We start from the raw sequence: 12,045 nt of genomic DNA, 5'->3' as shown, positions 1-12,045 counted from the left end.
TAATTGCATCACAAAATATTTGAGCTAGCATGTCTTCTTTTCCCAATCAAATATATGTATTTATTTTCTCAAAGCTAGTCTTTGCTGTAAAAATAACTTTATACTTTTTCTTTGCAGTTTGAATATGGTTAGCTCTTCTGCTACTTTACAGATTATGTGGTTCTATTCTATCTATGTAGCTATGGGATACTGCTGGACTGAAAAGGTCAAGAGTATTGGTGTTGCATAACAGCAGAGTATGATTATTTGTCAGTCTCACCTACAAATCTAGCTTGTGTAGGATACAGTAATTCTGATACCCAGAGACCAAAAAGTGGTGCCTGAATAATACTATGAAAAGGATGGCCTAAACAAAATTTTGCTCATAAGATTGCATGCGTAGCAGATTGCTGACAGGAAATAAATTGCACTAAAAGGATGAACAAATCCGACTTTATGGGAAGAGAGTGCAAAAGTCATGAAGAGTGAAGTATATTATACCTAATATGTGTTGTCAAAGGTAACGACTTCAAGATGAATTATCAAACTGATACTCAAGGTTGTATTATTGACGTGAAGTACCAATACATGGGAGCAATGAACATGGGGATAGTGGTCGACGACTGCACAAAGGCGACCGCCATTCAAATGAATAACACACCTGTTACAGAGACCTCTTATCGCCATCTAGAGGAGAATCATTTGGAGGAAACATAGACTGGAGGGCCGGAGGGGAGGGAGAAGGCTGGCCGTCGCCTGTCGCCAGCCGCCCTCGTTGCCGCACACGGAGGCCTGCCTTCTCACCGGATCGGGGCGGAGCAGCGTCTCGAGAGAGAAGATGCACACGGTGTCCGCCCCCTCGATCTACCTCTCCTAGCACGGCCCGTCTCGACGAGATGTGGCCGTGATGGATCTGGCCGCGCCCCGCTGACTTCCTCGACTCGATCTGGAGCCTCCCCGCTTTAAGAAAAGAAGGTGAGTGGATGGCGGCGCCGGTGGGGAAGAGGGTGGCTTTGGGTGGGTGGGCGGAGGGGGGGGGGAACAGGGCGGTTGTGCACGGGCGTTCGAGGGGGCCTCGTTCGCCTGATGAGATTTCTTTATTATGATTTACACATTAATTTTCTTAAAATCCGTTATTTGTTTCCTAATTAATGTGATTCAGTGATTTTTCTTAAAATCAATTATTTGTTTTTTAATTAATGTGATTGAGCGATTTAAGATAATATTAATTAATTTAGATTTGATTTTTAGAGATTGATCGTAATTGATTCTACATTATTAAATAATTTGCGCCAGTATGGAAAATTCTGATATGTTCAGATTTCTTTTATTGTGTAAAAGGGTGACGTGAAAATAAATCGGTGAAGTGGGAAAGGGAACGAAAAATATCTATGAATAAAAACCTGCGAAAAAACCCAATGAAAATGGAAGGTGAGAAAAAAAACCCTAAAATGATTGCGCCGATTAATTTGCCAGCCCAATCTTCTACTACTACCTCCGTTCACTTTTATAAGTTATTTCAAGCAGTTCAAAATAGGTTGTTTTGTATATTGTGTAAAATGTCTTTAAGGTCTTATAAAAGTGAACAGTTCAACAAAACCTCTTCCGCAGCCTAAACCTCGGAAAAGCCCAACCCAAACCCTAAAGCAACCTCCATGGACTTCGCTCGCCGGAAAGCGGCGGCGCTGGCCGCGCTCTCCTCGCCGGCGCCGGACAAGTCACCGAAAGGCGGCGTAGACGCCCCCATCGCCCCGCTCCTCGACGCGCTGAACTCCCACGCGGATCTCTTCACCACGTCCTCCTGCTCCGGCCGCATCTCAGTTCTCGCGCAGCCCTCGCCGCAGTCCCAAGCGGCCGACCCCAAGCCCAAGAAGAAGGCCCGGGGCGGCGGGTGGTTGTACATCTCGCACGACCCCGCTGACCCGGACGCAGTTGTGGAGCTCCTGTTCGGTGGGACTGGATGCGGAGAGAGGGGTGGAGGGGACGAGCTCGTGTTCAGGTTCGAGCCGATGATCGTGGCGGTGGAGTGCAGGGATGCTGCGGCAGCCGCGGCGTTCGTGGCCGCTGCAATCGGGGCGGGGTTCCGGGAGTCAGGTGAGCCGGTTTGTACATCTCGGGTTTACATAGTAGAGTTCAGGTGGCGTGCTTGATTGACTTATTGTGTTCCATTTGCTTGCAATGTTGATGCCTTTTTTAGGTATCACAAGCTTGCAAAGACGGGCAATGGTAGCAATAAGATGTTCAATTCGCATGGAGGTGCCTCTTGGTCTGACAAATGAACTTGTTGTTTCTCCTGAGTACATCCGGTACCTTGTTAGAATTGCCAACTGTAAGATGGAGGCAAACAAGAAACGAATGGATGGCTTTCTAGACGTTTTGCAGTCAAAGGTATGTTTGTTTCTGCATCCTAGCAGATATTATCGTTTTCTTTTACTCTTACTGGCATTATTACTCCCTTGTTTGTTTAACCATTTGTCCATTACCATGCGCTTAGGCAAGTGTTATCACGTGAAGTTTGAACATGTATTTACTGACATATATATTAGTGCATATCAAGTTTAAATGGATTTTCAGTTGTCTTTTCCCAGACAGACTAGCCATGTTATTTTTAGTCAAGTAAACTCAATTAAGGAGTTATGATATACTCAACTTGTGAACAAAGACACGGATGCACTAGGAAGAACGAGCTCACATTGTCACAGTAATGGTGCAAATAGTATGGTGCTTATCTCATGCATTGAAACAAACTGACCACAGTTATGTTAAACTTCTTATTATGAGCAACTACCATGGTTCTGCCAACAGTAATGCAATCAACTCCTCAAACCAGGTCGATGCAGACTACACTCAACCAGCTTGCAGTGTTTACACGTGAGCACTCTTATGTGCATGCGCCACAACCTCACCTTATGCATGGACTCGATGCAACTCCCCGACCAAACCCACCGGTTCCTGACCGTTGCGCCTGGGATCTAGACTGGTCCCACATACCAAGTACCAACACTAGTCTTTCCTGCACACTTTTTCCTTACTCGTGCGCACCCAGAATCAACTTCCCAGTTGGTCACCCATCCTCAAATTGCTCCAAGCCAAGCACGCTTAACTTTGGGTTTCTTTTGGTTGGGCTCCCGGAAAAGAAGACGCACCTTGTTTATATGAATAGTATATCATTCCTATTAAACTGGGATGTCACATACCCCCCCCCCCCCCTCTGAAAGGAACTGACGTCCCTGTCGGCCCAGCAGGAATGTTATTCCAGCATCCACATGTGCCCCATGTATGCATCACTGACCCGCACACACCCGTGTAACCGCGAGGGTCGGCTCTGATACCAATTGTAACGCCTCGACAAAACCCACTGGTTCCTGGCCGTTGTGCGTGGGATTTAGACTGGCCCCACATACCAACACTAGTCTTTCCTGCGCACTTTGTCCTCACTCGTGCGCACCTGGGTCAATCACCCATCCTCAAATTGCTCCAAGCCAAACAAGCTTAACTTTGAGGTTCCTTCCGGTTGGGCTCCCAGAAAAGAAGGCACACCTTGTTTATATGAGTAGTCTATCATTCCTATTAAGCTGGGATGTCACACTCAATTACTCATGCATGGCTAGTTTAAACATACCTAGAAATACTTGTGACAAGGTCACCCCCTTAATCTTGTTCTTGTTTGATCACCTCCTCTCTCTGCATCTTAGCATTGCCGATTCGTCGTCAATGAAATTAGCATGCCCCTTTTCCATCTTCGGGTTGCAGAACTTCTAAATGAAGCCTCTTTAGTCCTGGCGGTTATAGCAGCAAGCCTTTGCCTTGTCAAAGGTGCAATTTTCTTGTCGGGGTCATGTCTGCGTATTCCCATCTCTGCCCTGGAACCTCACTTGGCGCGTGCGGGTGGTAGGTGCTCACCTTCCTCCTTATTGGGTTTTCCTTGAACGCCTTTAGCTGCTAAATACTCATTTGCGCAATATCACACCCAAGTCGCTGAATTGGTTGAGGGTGCAGAGGATTTTCACTAGCATTGGTGTCAAGGCTTGCAACATGTTACCAACTATATACAATTCTTTTGTCTTCTCTTCTAGGCATGTAGCATTTACATCTTGCTTATAACAGGGATGACTCACGTAGACCCATCAAGTGACCAGCCTTCGTGCATGCAGATGTTGTAGAATTCATCCTTGGTGGTCTGCGGCTTGGTTTTCATCACTAGGTTGACGCGCACATAGATTGTCAATGAGATGCAAATGTATGTGGAGCTTGCTATATGGGATGCTGTAGTCATTCCTCAAAGGAGTCAATCATTGATTATGTCGCCTTGGCCAGCCCAAATCTTTTTTAGGGTCGCCGTATGAATTGAGCTAAATGCAGTTGAAGCGGATGCAGTTAGAATCTTTAGGACAGTCATACAGTAACTTTAAGAGGAATAATTGTTCAAAATTTCAGAAGCTATACACTACTGGGTTTGTTTCTTGTAACATATTGTTTCCTTTCAAACTGCCAGGGTCTGCCAGGTATATCTAGGTTGCAAGTTCATACCAAAAAAGACGATCGATCTTTGGGCTCTGAAGTTCAGGCATCACTCAATCAGAGTGTACAAACACATGATGAACTGTTAGTTACGGAAAAGAGACGTGGCAGCTATAATTGTGACGCTGGTACCAAAGGTGATTGTGAAATTGGTGAGAATTCAATAGAAGGGTCATATTATGAAAATCGAGATGCTGTACGCAACAACATTGCGAAGCATGGTTTTGGTAATGCTGAACGGCATGTTCTTATAACTCTCCTTTTCTCCATCTGTTCTATTTTTATTATTTCCATATAGTGACATTTTTTTGGCTCTTTGGATCCTTTAATGCATATTTGACATCATTTTGATATTGAGAAAATTATTGCAAGTACATGCTGGGTATGTATGCTTGGCCTGTCACGGCAATATTCTTTTGGTAAATATTGGCTTAATTAAGAAAAACATCAGTGCAAGGTTTTGCCGTTGTGTTTTAGCTCGCCAGCGAGTCAATTGGTTACCTGTCAGAGTATGTTACTAAGCCATGGTTGTTTTCCTGCACCAAATCATAAATATTCTATTGCTTCCCTAAAAGATAAATATTCTATCGCACAAGTGACAAGTCCTCATTCTACCAGTGGGCATCAGTTTTATTTGTATGTTTGTACTCATGACACAGCCGCTATATCACTAACCCTTTTTGTTCCTTCTGTTGTATACTGTAGATTAATGCATGAGGGAAGACTATCAGCATCATCGGGAAATAGAAGTTCCCATCTTTCTATTACTGAGTTGAAGATCAGTGGTGAACCAGTTGAGAAGCTCTTCTTATGGGGCCAATCTGCTTGTGCGTTTACTGTTGGAGGAGAGCAGCAGGTCCTAACTTTCGGTGGTTTTGGAGGACCAGGAAGACATTCAAGAAGAAATTATTCCCTTCTGCTTGATCCCACATCTGGTTTGTTGAAGGAAATAAACGTTAAAGGTTCACCTTCACCACGGATGGGTCATACAACTACTGCAGTAGGCAACCATATTTATGCTGTTGGAGGTAGGGCTGGTCCTTCAGAAATTCTTGATGATGTCTGGGTTTTGCAAAGCACAGAAAATAGATGGTCAAGAGTAGAGTGCAGTGGGGATATTTTCCATCCAAGGTACTGAAATTCCTGATGACTACACAAAATTAGGGTAGTACATAATGATAATAATATTATAAAGACATTCATTTCATGGAAGTCTTTCGTCCTGTATGCAGGCACCGACATGCTGCTGCAGCAGCAGCTTTGAAAATATATGTATTTGGTGGACTCAGTAATGAAGGCATATATTCTTGTCTGAATATATTGGACACAGAAAGCATGCGATGGAATGTGATTTCTGCTGCTGGTGAATGGCCATGTGCTCGACATTCACATTCTCTGGTGTCTTATGGGTCAACACTGTTCATGTTTGGGGGTCATGATGGTCAGCGGGCACTGAATGATTTTTATAGTTTTGATACAACAACACTTAGTTGGAACAAAGAAATCACTAGCGGAAGAACTCCCTCTCCTAGATTTTCACATTGCATGTTCATCTATAAACACTATATTGGGATACTTGGTGGTTGCCCAATCAGAGAAAACAACCAAGAAATAGCATTGCTACACTTAAAGCATAGAGTCTGGTTCCATGTCTCCATTCCAGCTCTAGGTCAATGCCTTTGTGTGCGTAGCTCATCTGTTGTCACCGATGATGATCTTGTTGTTATTGGCGGTGGTGCATCTTGCTATGCATTTGGAACAAAATTCTGTCAACCAGTAAAAATTGATCTTCATTTGCTGGAGTCAGTATTTGAACTTGCTTACAAGAAGAACGACAATGCCGTACAGAGTTGGGATGCAACATATACAATGGATTTACAAGAACGTGAGCAAAATGGCACCTTTATTAGTCATAACGTGAAGTCAATGGTTGATGCTGCCACTAATGGTATTGCTGGTTCAGATCCTCTGGTTTTCCAATTGGAAAAGAAATATGCCAAATTAGCAAAGGATATTCTAAAAAAGTTTGGATGGTTGGACCTTGCTAGAAAAGTTCAAGTGAGCCAGGATAATGTCCTTGTTCTTTTTCCTGTTAGTAGAAACTTCCACACCTTACTCACTGATCAACATTCCAAGCTGCTAGATGATGATTCATGTATCTCTAAAGGACTACTGGGATGTCCGGAAAAGAAGCTTATCGGTGCTAGCATTGCTCTTCATGAAGCATTGGAAATATTATCATCGTTTCATGGTTCTTTTTTGAAAGATGAACTAGCTCTCAGCCGAAAAGCTTATAAATCTCCTCAAATCATCATGAGAGAACTTATATCTTCTCTACTGGAAAGAAAAGGAATGCCCTCTCGGTTGTTAGAGCAGCTGCCAACTAGGTCTGTTCTCACTGACCTGCTTAGAATAGGTGAACTTATTATTCTGAAAACTAGAAGTACAAGTAGTATGGAAACATACTTGTTAAAATAAAAATATATGTCTTGTTCAGACATCTTACTTGCTGAATTTTTAATTTTTTGATGCCCAGGTGGGAAACCTTGGGTGATATCACCGTGCTTCCAAAGACTTGTTTTAAGGACCTGCTGTGGGAATCAGTTAGAGAAGAACTTTGGCAACTAGTTGCCAAGTCGCTTGGGGCGCAACGTCTTGCACGCCAAGTAAGTTACTATGAGTTTCCACTCTCTAAGTGGCAGTAAAATACTTGGAATCTGAAACTAAAACAGTTGTCCTGTCATATTATAGATTATAATATGTCGTGTCCACTTTAAGCACATACTTCCTGATGTAAGGTGCTGCTTATTGAATAACTTATAACATCTATGTGTTTCCATTAGCAGGTTAAAAGCAGTTCCTTCTTTTGAGGATGTGAATATGTGATTGACTTGGTCTTCCTGTTTTGCAGGGGAAAATCATGCCAAATGGCACAAGAGATAGTACATTAGAACTTCTTGTGGGTGATAATGGGTGGGTAACCCATTATGAAAATGGCATCTCTTATTCACTCGATGCAACAAAATGCATGTTTTCTTCTGGTAATCGCTCTGAGAAGCTTCGAATGGGACAGCTTGATTGTAGAGATGAAGTGGTTGTGGACTTGTTTTCCGGAATTGGATACTTTGTGCTCCCATTTCTTGTGAAGTATATTCTCGATGACATCCTTGGTCTTAGTTCTAAGTGATTTTCTTCCGCTGCAAAATATAATCCTTATTTCTTTGCAGGGCTAATGCGAAGTTGGTTTATGCATGTGAATGGAATCCACATGCTCTGGAGGCTCTTCAGCGGAATGTAATGGACAACCATGTAGCAGATCGATGCGTTATACTTGAAGGAGATAACCGTTTGACAGCACCAAAAGTATGCGGTGAACACATTTCATTTGTTGAGCTAAATACCTGCACTATGATTGCTGCTTACTGTTTTCCTTCCTTTAATTAGGGGGTTGCTGATCGTGTTTGTCTTGGGCTGATACCCTGCAGTGAATGTAGCTGGGCTACTGCTGTTAGGGCTTTGAGGTAATTTCTCTTCACCACCACCACGGTGCTAACTACTTTGGGAGCTTCTCGTTGACTGATTCCTTGCTGTTAGTGCTTGCAAGCTTAGTTTGGCCTACTCCATGGGACCAGCTGGGATTACATTTTAGGTCATAAAGATTAATTCAATAATGTTATTTTTCGAGAAAACGCAAATGGCCTTTGCGTTTCATTGCATTGGAAAGATAGGGAATTTACATCCTCCTAGGAGGCAGGTTTACGCAGTTGTCAGGTGATCAGTGGACATCCCATGATGATGACAAAACGACCCTGAGCCCTTGAGCCCCGGCCTTTGCCCAACATCGGGCCTCATCCTTGATCCTGTCGACAAGCTCATTGAGCGATGGGCTCACATGGTCAAAAACGCACGCATTCCTGTGTTTCCAGATCATCCACGGCACCAAAAGCGCCACGGATTTCAGCGCCTTACAGATCGCTGGCGGTGTGGAGTCCTTCGCGCGCAGCCACCAGTCCATGAGCGAGTCGTCGTGCTCGGGCGTCGGCACCGGTAAGCGCAGCCAAGCTAGGATCTCGTGCCATGTGTGAGCGAAGGGGCACGCGAGCATCAGGTGTCTGATCGTCTCCGGCTCTTGGCCGCATAGAAGGCATCGCGGGTGGTGCTGCAGGCCACGGCGTGCAAGCCGCTCCGCTGTCCAACAGCGATCTTGGCAAGCCAGCCAGTGGAAAAATTTCACTCTTGGCGGTGCCCAGCTCCTCCAAATGAGCTTCCAGGAGTGGCAGCCCGTCGCGCCTTGGAAGGTTGCCCGGTAGCAGGACTGAGCAGTGTACACGCCGTTAGCGGTCCAGCTCCAGAGCAGCTTGTCCGGCTCGTTGGACAGCTCGACGTGCTGCACAAGGTGCCAAAGCTTCAGGTACTGTCCAATCTCGGGAAGGCCAAGCAGCCCATGGATGTCGCGCACCCAGCTGTTGCCGGCCAAGGCCTCCGCCACCGTTCTCGATTTCCGGCGATGCTTGGGGATGCACTGGAAGAGCATGGGTGCAAGCTCGCGAACGGACTGGCCTCCGAGCCAGCGGTCCTCCCAGAAGAGGGCGGTCGAGCCGTCCCCAATGGCCATGGTCGTGGAAGCGTGAAAGAGGGCGCGCTCTTCCAACGAAAACTGCAGGTCCAGCCCCTGCCATGCGCGCTCAGTGTCTGTACGCGCAAGCCATAGCCAACGTAGCCGGAGCGCGAGCCCCGTGCGCTCGAGATCCCGGACACCTAGGCCACCATATTCGAGCGGGCGTCAGACCCGGCGCCAATTCACGTGACAGTGACCACCGTGGGCATCCGCGCGGCCGGCCCAAAGAAAACCTCGTTGAATCTTCTCAAGTTGCTTCAGGGTTTTCTTGGGGGTGCGAGCGCGAGCAATTGGTGAATTGGGATCGCGCTGAGCACCGACTTGACAAGCGCCAGCCGACCAGCCTTGTTCATCAGCCATGCCTTCCAGGTAGGGAGCCGGCCCGCCACCGTGTCGACGAGAGGTTGCAGCTGGGCGACGGGTGGTGAGCGGGATGCCTAAATAGGTGATCGGCAGCGTCGCCACGGGGCACCCGAGCAGCTCAAACAGTCCCGCGTCAGAATCATCGCCGTGGAGAACCGTGGCAGAACTCTTGGTGTAGTTCACCTGGAGCCCAGAAGCCGTGCCAAACACGTCCAGGATGCCTTTGACAGCGGAGACCTCGATGGTGGCGTGACAGAAGAGCATCACGTCGTCGGCGTAGAGGGAGATCGCTGTTATTGCCACGATCCTTATAAAATTTGTAAATTATGTGACTCCCTGCATGTTAAAAAACGGGCAGCCCGGTGCACGTAGCTCCCGCTTGTGCAGGGTCCAGGGAAGGGTCCGACCACCTTGGGTCTATAGTACGCAACCTTTCCGTACATTTCTGTAAGAGGCTGTTTCCAGGACTCGAACCCGTGACCTCATGGTCACAAGGCAACAGCTTTACCGCTGCGCCAAGGCTCCCCTTCACTCCCTGCATGTTAAAATCAAAAGAAAACTATTTTTCTTAACTTTGCTTCTCACTGGACCCACAGACCCGCTCAGCCCATCTGCTTTAGAGTCTGGATACGCTTGAGATGCCCAATGATGCGGCACTACCGCGTATGTGTTGTCCTGGTTCAATGGGGCCATCAACAGCTATCGTGGATACAAACGACTGAGCGCAGAAGCATCATAACATGTATCATTCCATCTATATTATGGATAACAGGAACACAAAAGTAAATACACCACCGTAAGCAGAACTCTGTAATTATGCCTTTAATCCAGCAAATTAATACAACACGAAGCACTAGATAATAAGGGTTCATTCAGTTTGGAGGAAACCAAAACGTCAAAATTAGAAGTAGTATATGAATGTGATAGGATGGCATTTCCCAATTGCCATCGTAAGGAATTGCATTGCCTCGTTCCCATGCAAAACATGAGCTTTGGGTGGATGTGTAGTTTCCTCCAAAAACACAGGAATTAGAAGTAGTATAGGGAATGTGATAGGATGGCACTTGCCATCGTAAGAAATTGCATTGCCTCATTCCTATGCAAAACATGAGCTTTGGGGGATGTGTAGTTTCCTCCAAAAACACAGGAAAAGAATAGTATTCCTGAGGAATTCCTGTACTCGTTTCCTACAAACCGAATGCGTCTATAGGAAACTTTCCTCTGGAATCCTCATTCCTGTGTTTTTCCTACGGAAATCCTCCAAATCGAATGAGGCCTAAAGAATGTAGAGCAAAACTAGCAGAGAGAGGTACCTTGTTTGCCATTTCAACATTACAGCTTACAGGTGCAAAAAATAATTCATAGAGTCTAGCAGTTTGGTGTGACCTATAATAACATCTATTTCTAGATTGTTTTTACACGACAAAAATGCCTTCATGAATATTTTTTCAATGTGCCTAGACAAAAAAAGGAAGGCTGAGCTCGGTTTTTTTTGGAGTAAAGGCAGTGCCACATATCAGAAGTGTTCTCTTTTATTACAATCAGAAGTAGTGTTGTTTTTTATTGGAGTGAACTACTGGGAAAAGTGAATGCCCCATTAATTACATCATCATCACATCTTTCGCGCAAGTGTGTAGTCTGTTATAGACAGGTTTGCCAGCGAATGGGCTGTATGGTTACATTCTTCTGCAAATGTATACTACAGAGTTTTGTCAAGTTTGTTAGTGCAGAATGAATATCTTAAGTCCTGATTCTATTATGTTCTCTACATGTACTAGGGTTGGCGGAGGCGTATTACATATACATGGGAACGTCAACGACTCAGACGAGGCGCGCTGGTTGGACAATGTTGTCGAATCTATCAGTAGCATTGCGACAGCTCATGGTACAGTGTCTTTAGTTTTCAGCTAGCAAGCATTTGTTATTCCTGTCGAAACACATAACTCTTGTCCTTACACGCCATGGGCATAACTCTTGTCTGTGTCTCAGGACTGTCTTGGAAAGTCTCTCTGGAGCATGTCGAACGAGTCAAATGGTATGGGCCGCACATTCGACATGTTGTAGCTGATGTCAGATGCGGGTCAAACTGACAAAACGAAAGCAGCTGAAGATGGTCCGTTTTATGCTTGGGGACTCTGGACTTAAGTGTAACATGCTCTCCCTTTTTGCTGTTCTTAAGGGAGGAATTTTTGTTATCCATCAGAGAATAAAACCATGTATATTGTACCCTAGAAAAGAAAAGAAGGAAGCATGTTCTGCTACTTTTTTCCCCCTTAAATCAGCATGTTCTGGTACTTAAATATACAATAAAATATCCAGTTGTGTGTACATAGAGTTACTAGCAAAAGTGCTTATGGGTTGCAACGGATCCAAAATAGACTAATATATGTTCACAAACTTGAAAAAACACACTTCAGTCTTGGTACATATATCATTCAAACTATATTAGGTTTCACCCAAAGTTTATTCCTCTAATGGTCCAGAGAGGCTTACTTTTTTTTGGTAAATACGGAGTACAGTGGTGGGGTCTTTGTAAAAAAAGTCATAGCTTACCTCATGGGCGT

At 45.2% G+C, this 12,045-nt stretch overlaps 2 protein-coding genes across 2 annotated transcripts; one reads left to right on the top strand and one right to left on the bottom strand.

Annotated features, from left to right (window-relative positions):
- Window positions 1–1,574: 1,574 nt before the first annotated feature.
- Window positions 1,575–11,809, top strand: LOC125537130 (Met-10+ like family protein / kelch repeat-containing protein). Its single transcript, XM_048700425.2, has 11 exons — window positions 1,575–2,073; window positions 2,177–2,367; window positions 4,475–4,740; window positions 5,206–5,631; window positions 5,733–6,887; window positions 7,037–7,166; window positions 7,412–7,647; window positions 7,728–7,863; window positions 7,945–8,021; window positions 11,260–11,366; window positions 11,471–11,809. The coding sequence occupies exons 1-11, from the start codon at window positions 1,635–1,637 to the stop codon at window positions 11,569–11,571; spliced, it is 3,264 nt and encodes a 1,087-aa protein (XP_048556382.1). The 5' UTR covers window positions 1,575–1,634; the 3' UTR covers window positions 11,572–11,809.
- LOC147984643 (uncharacterized) lies at window positions 8,029–9,130 on the bottom strand. The gene has a single exon (XM_087543678.1). The coding sequence runs from the start codon at window positions 9,113–9,115 to the stop codon at window positions 8,276–8,278; it is 840 nt and encodes a 279-aa protein (XP_087399804.1). The 5' UTR covers window positions 9,116–9,130; the 3' UTR covers window positions 8,029–8,275.
- Window positions 11,810–12,045: the final 236 nt, after the last annotated feature.

This window comes from Triticum urartu, chromosome 2A (genome assembly GCF_056163025.1).
Source record: "Triticum urartu cultivar PI428250 chromosome 2A, HENAU_Tu73, whole genome shotgun sequence".
NCBI classification, from domain to species: domain Eukaryota; kingdom Viridiplantae; phylum Streptophyta; class Magnoliopsida; order Poales; family Poaceae; genus Triticum; species Triticum urartu.
Note: the sequence above shows the minus strand (reverse complement) of the source record. Positions and strands in the feature narration are given on the sequence as shown.